The 6,000-nt window shown below is 45.5% G+C and overlaps 1 protein-coding gene across 1 annotated transcript in view; it reads left to right on the top strand.

Moving 5' to 3' along the window:
* Positions 1-2,825: 2,825 nt before the first annotated feature.
* Positions 2,826-6,000, top strand: part of FBN1 (fibrillin 1) — a 151,290-nt gene continuing 148,115 nt past the window's right edge. Inside the window, exons 1-2 of the mRNA XM_065641987.1 lie at positions 2,826-2,911; positions 3,322-3,596. Of these exons, the coding sequence (XP_065498059.1) occupies positions 3,427-3,596 (170 nt within the window). The 5' untranslated portion in view covers positions 2,826-2,911; positions 3,322-3,426. The remainder of the gene's footprint in view (positions 2,912-3,321; positions 3,597-6,000) is intronic.

Below are 6,000 nucleotides of genomic sequence, written 5' to 3'. Positions count from 1 at the left end.
GCTGTGGCAAAGTGCGTGGATGAGCCATATTAGAAGCTCTATTCTGCAGCAGGGAGCAGAAGTTGTTTTAAGTCTTTTGCTTGTGACAGTGTAGTTTTTCTAGTGGTTTGAGAACCCAGGTGGGCACTATTTTAAAGTTGTCAACAACTTAAGTACCTCTAATACATAAGCATATTCTTCAAAATTACACACCAGAAGTTGATGATGTGCTACATATTTCACTAGATTAATTAACGGACAGCCCACATATCATGTAACATTACTTCATATAGTGTAATCCACATTTCTGCAGCCATGCGAGATACTAAATAATACATCATAAAATGTCCTAGAAGATATAAGAAAATAATCCTATTAGCCTGCGACACAGATGAGAGATTTTTCTGGTAGCTCATCCAGAAAATTAAAGCAGTTGAAACAGAAAATGTTGAAACTGAAAGAATGTTTGAGTAAATAGTAACCCAGAATTCCTTTCATAACTCCCTTTTGTTTACTGGTAAATTCTGTCTTTGCATTATAAACATAATTAGTAAATATCTAACAGCATTTTTGGTAGTGGTTTGGTTTAAACATATTTACCTTCTATATTCACTGAATAAATGTTTAGATTTTGCTGTACATATAATGAGAGTGAAGGAAGAGAATTGCATATCAATGTACTGCATGTCCTGGGTTTCTTAATAGCAGGGACAGTTACTGGCACCTTTATCCTGGTCTCTTTTTTTGAGCAAATTTTAATTTGCCACTCCAAAAGAAATGCAAAATCCATTACACAATTCTATGTTGTATTTTCAACAAGCGTAGGCATAAAAAAACCCCTGCAAACCTTTACCTGCTTATGTGGCTGACAAACAAGAAAAACTGAAAAAATCAAATTCCTGCAACAATCCAGATGGATAAATAGGAAAATCAACATTTTGTATTTATCAAAATCCTTCATTTCTCTCAAAACCCTTTCTAATTTCTATCAAAACCCTTAATTTCTTTTGAGTTTATCAAAACCCTTAATTTCTACTTCTGTGATGCAAACTGCACATCTGTAATAGCCTGCATGCAGAATTGAAGGTGAATCCCTGGATTCATTTTGCACAAGTTACAAACTACTAGTGGTATTAGGTTTGGGTTGCTACTGCCTTGGGCCTTATTCAGATACACTGAAGAGCCACACTCTGAATCCCTCACTTATTTCTTGTGCCAATATATCATAGTATTTCACGGCACATCTACATTTTACCTATATTTTAAGTGTCCATCTGAAAGCTTTAATGTTAAACTGTTTAACAGTGACCTTGGAATGGCCAAAATCAAATGACTGTTGGTAGGCACTTGCAGAATCCACCACTTTCCTTGATGATAAAAAACAGCCAAAATGATTAGAATGCTGTTATTGTGGTGAGCACACACAAATACAGCATTTCCTGTAATAGTTTAGATATTTCTATCTACGTTTAGAAGAATAATACATATTTATATACATAATATTAAAATTACTATAAACTGATTCAAATGATGTATTTCAAGTAGTATCTATCACATTTTGTGTCATCGTTACATTTCAGCTGTAAACAGAGATTGGTACTAGGAAATCTTACATGGTACTTCCTTTTTTCGTAATATGCATTAGTGTGGTGTGTGGTAGACTGTACATTTATCTTTGGGCAGGGTGGTTTGGCAGCTGCTGTGCGTGGGCCTGGTCAGCTGCTTGCTTATAAAATTGTGCAGCTGAGCTTTCGAAATGTCAATTCAATAATGTAGAACCATTCATCATCAGTACCCACCTGAAACTAACAAAAAATGAAAATACTTGCAAATTTGGAAAGCCAACATTTTTGCCAAAATATTCAGAAGGGAGGAGCAGCAGAATGCATAAATGTAATTTACTTTCAGTCTAATATGTTTGCTTTTTTTGGTTTTGTATTTTTGTGTATGTTGAAATGGGATAAGCCTGGTACACAGCTACTTGACTGGAGTGTATACTGTCAGCTGTCATCTTCCACCTCAAATTATTTCAGCATTTAAAACTTTCTATCTTTCAAGGCTGGTAGTGGTTTGCTCTTCTTCAGGATTTCTAAATTAGCAGAGAAGGTAATAGAGAAAACCCCAAGGCATAAGTAAAAACTGCAGGGCTTTTCCTTTTCCTTTCCGTGGTAAGGACGAGGCATGTATTTGTTCTGGAGTTGGCTGTAGAGATTTGGGAGTAAGTACAGCAGAGCTCGGTGCGGCTAATTGCTAGAAAGTGCTGTACTCATTCTGCAGCAGCCTCTAAGGTAAAGCCACCATCCTTGTTCGTTTTCCTTATAAGGGAAACAGATACTATTTTTTTTTTCTTAAGCTACTACACAGATGTAAAATGCTGCACCTCTAGGACATATGCCTTTTTAGACGGAGGGATAGGTATCCATTTCCTTCAGTTCCCCCCGAGTCCTGTGTTACACACTTACTGCGCTGCTCAGCATTAAGACCGGCCCAGCTTCTAATGCTTCTGCCTCCGTGCGAGCCTCGGACCCGGCGGGTGCCCTGAGCAGACAGCCGCGGGAGGCGGCAGAGCCCCGTCCTGCCGGGCAGGACCTCACAACGCCTGCGGCTCCCGGGAGCCTGGGGCCGGAGCATCCCGGCAGCCCGGGCCGGCAGCCTGCGCAGGTGACCCGCCGGGCCTCTCGCTTCGGCGGCCGCCCGGGCTGTGCTGAGCGCCCCCGGGGTGGCGGGTCGGGGGTGGGGGGACATTTTTATTCACCTCTCTCTCGCGAGAAAGTGTTGCGCGGGCGATACTTGAAGCGGGGGGAGAGAGGAGGGGAAAAAGGAGGAGGAGGGAGGGGGCAGCTGGAGCCGCAGCTGGAGCAGCGGTGGGTGCAGCGGTCGCAGCTGGAACAGCAGCGGGAACGGCAGCCGGCGGCGGCGGCGGCTCCAGCGGGTGCGCGCCCCTCGCAGCGGGCTTCTCCCGGGGCGGGCGGGCTGGGCAGGGGGCTCCCTGCCCGCGGCGCTCCCCGGCCGGGCACCGCGCTCCAGCCGCCGCATTTCGCCGCGGTGCCCGGCTCGGGGAGCCGGGGAGGGTTCATGCCCGGGAGACGCTTCCAGTCCGGGAGCGGTGGCGTCGGCCACGGGCTGTCCGCGGCGGGAGCGGGAGCCCCCGCGGATGCTGTTGGAGGGAAGGTAGAGTCCGGGCAGCCTCTCGCCATCCCCCGCAGCCGCCGCCTCCCGCGGCCGGGCTGGCCGGGGGCCGACGGCGCCGGGGCGCGGGGGCAGGCGGTGGGGGCGCGGGGCGGCCGCGCCAGCTTTTCCTCGGTCCCTAATTCCCCTGCCTTCTCTTTTCTCCCCTCGCAGCTCGCCTTGGAGAGGCTGGTCGGAGACCGGGTGGCGGCGACCGGCGGACTTCGGCGGCGGAGAGGAGGCGGCGGCCGCTCGCAGCCCAGGGGCTCGGGGGACGCGATGTGGCGGGGGCGGCTGCTGGGGATCGCCCTGGGAGTTGCCGTGCTGTGGGCGTCCCAGGCGGGCGCCGCCGCCGCCGGGCACGCCGGGGGGGTGAGCGCCAAGGAGAGCCGGGCCAGTCGGGCCAAGAGGCGAGGGCAGGGCGGCGGTGGGCACGACGCACTCAAAGGGTAGGTGCGGGGCCGGGGTCCCGCGGTGCGGGGAGCGGGCGTGGGTCTGTCTGTGCGTATGCATCTATTGCCCCGTTGCAGTGGGAGCTGGCGGGGGTGGGAGAGTTCCCCGAGCTTCCTTGGGGCTCCCCCTGCCGAGGGACAGGTTGGGCTGGGGGCGCCGGACACGGCCCGCAGCGTCCCGGGGTAGCTCCGGGGCAGGGGACGCGGAGCCCCGCCGCCCTCTCGGCACTCCCCCGGCTGTCCGTGGGGCAGGGAACTGGGTCCCTTGCGTGCTGCAGCCTTGCTGTGCCTTTGGGAGGGTGATGCTTTGTGAGGATGAGCCCCTGTAGCTCGGAGGTTGCTAATTTAGGTTCCAGGAAGGATATAGATAAAGGTAGACTTGAGGGCTTGTGCATTCCTGCCGCGTCCCGTACTGCTGCTTTGCATAAAACAGAACAGTGGTGGGATCCGGAGACCACAGCATGCACTTTCAATTAGTTGTCCTCTCTCATCTCCACTTTAAACCTTTTGCAATATGCATATTCTCTTTCACTCAAACGGACTGTCTTTACTTACCTGGTGTTTCTTGGGACCTGCGGACAACAGGGAGAGAAGAATAGGGACCATTTTTTGGTATCAGAGCTGTCTGGTACTATTATGAGTAAGACCAAACATACAAGAATTTACAGTCATTATGAAACATTGTGGTACATGCTTAGGAGGGTGTTTTTTTAGAGTAAATCTGTGTCAGACAAACTATTTTCCCAATTCTAATGGAACACATTTTCAATGCAAAAATAGTTGTTAAGTCAGCTGAAAGGCATTGCATCTGTGTGCAGTTGAAAATTTTGTTCCCTGGAAAGGTGAAAAGCTTGCAATATTGGAAAAAAAAGAAGTTCCTTTTTCAGGTGTTCCAACGCACCTTTTCAGCCATAGCCAGATTTTTCAGTTATCAGGCAGAGGGCAAATATAGCAAAAATTGTATGGAGATAGTTATCCTTCAGTAAGGGATGCAAGATATTTTCTTTCTTTTTCTGACTTCCTTAACAAAGAGCTATTACTACTTTATTTTTAGAGGCCTCAATAAATATTTTTAATTTCTTGCTAACTTTCTCATAATTGTATAGTACTTCTTATTTATATTCAGATTTGCAGTCTTGGCGCTTTCTTATGCTTGTGTGATTAGAAAAAGGTTTAGGTTTTCAAGTCTCTATGCTGCAGAAATGGATGCAAGCTATCAGTATTGGTTTTAAATGATATGATTTCATAGGGTCAGACTATTATTTCATTTCCTGATACCTTGTCACAAGAGAAATAGTTGGACAAAGTAGATCCCTTCCTGTGACAAAAACTATTCCGGGAGATGAGGAGGACAGGTACCAAAGTATATAGTACTAATTGCAAGCAATAAAAGAAGTTAAGGAAAACTGTTTATCAGAAATAGCCTTTATTCTTCAGGATGTTTTAATAAACTTTCTCATTGTAGGACTCTGAATTAATATCAAACTGACAAACACACTTTTTTGACCAGTGGGACAGAATATGCCATCGAGCACATGTGTGCTGACTTGATGGACTTAGTGGAAGTTAGAGGCACATTAGCTGAGGATAAAATTTATTTGGTGACTGTAACTGTTGCCCTAAAATTGTGTTGTTTAGGCAGTAATAGTAGTGCATCAAGAGATGATATTTCAAGTATTAATTATTTTTGGAATCTAAAATGGGTTAGGGTAAGTATTTAGTTTTATGAGTTGATTCTTATGTTTAACTGAAGCTTTCCTTTTTTATGTGCTTTGCAATGATTGTGTATTACCTGTCAGTCACATATCTATTTAGTAATTTGCAAATCTAGAGATAATGATAATATCAATTTTAGGTATTTTTTATCTTGGTCAATTATTTGGTATATTACTAATCTGAATGTGTGCCCTTGGGAAGCAGGTTCTTAACAAGAATATAGTAACTTGCCAGATGATCTTAGATACAGTAAAGACAAAACAAATAATTAGTTTGGCTGCTTGTTAGACCTTTTTCTGTAACACTCATTTGAGGCTGAGTGTAGAGTTCTCAGATCACTTGGAGGAGATTGTTAACACACGGTCATCTTGATCATTGTTGGGTGAATCCTGCTGGATATTTCCAGTTTAGCAATTATGAGCACTTCCTTAGGTGTGGTACTGTACAATATGAATAAAAAGAATTGTCATTTTAACAGACAAGGTTGGAACTAATTCTTTGGAAAGCCAGATGGAAAACATATTTTTAATGTACAGGAACTGTATATACATTAAACAAGGAGAATTCACTGTTACTGAAGGACTAAAACACTAAAAATATGATTTTACAAGATGACATACTATTTTTTAGCTTGTTGCTTAGTACGAATACATTTGGGAATCTGAGAGTTGTAATACAAATCATA

Source organism: Caloenas nicobarica, chromosome 10, assembly GCF_036013445.1.
Source record: "Caloenas nicobarica isolate bCalNic1 chromosome 10, bCalNic1.hap1, whole genome shotgun sequence".
Lineage (NCBI taxonomy): Eukaryota > Metazoa > Chordata > Aves > Columbiformes > Columbidae > Caloenas > Caloenas nicobarica.
This window is presented reverse-complemented; position numbering and strand designations above follow the sequence as displayed.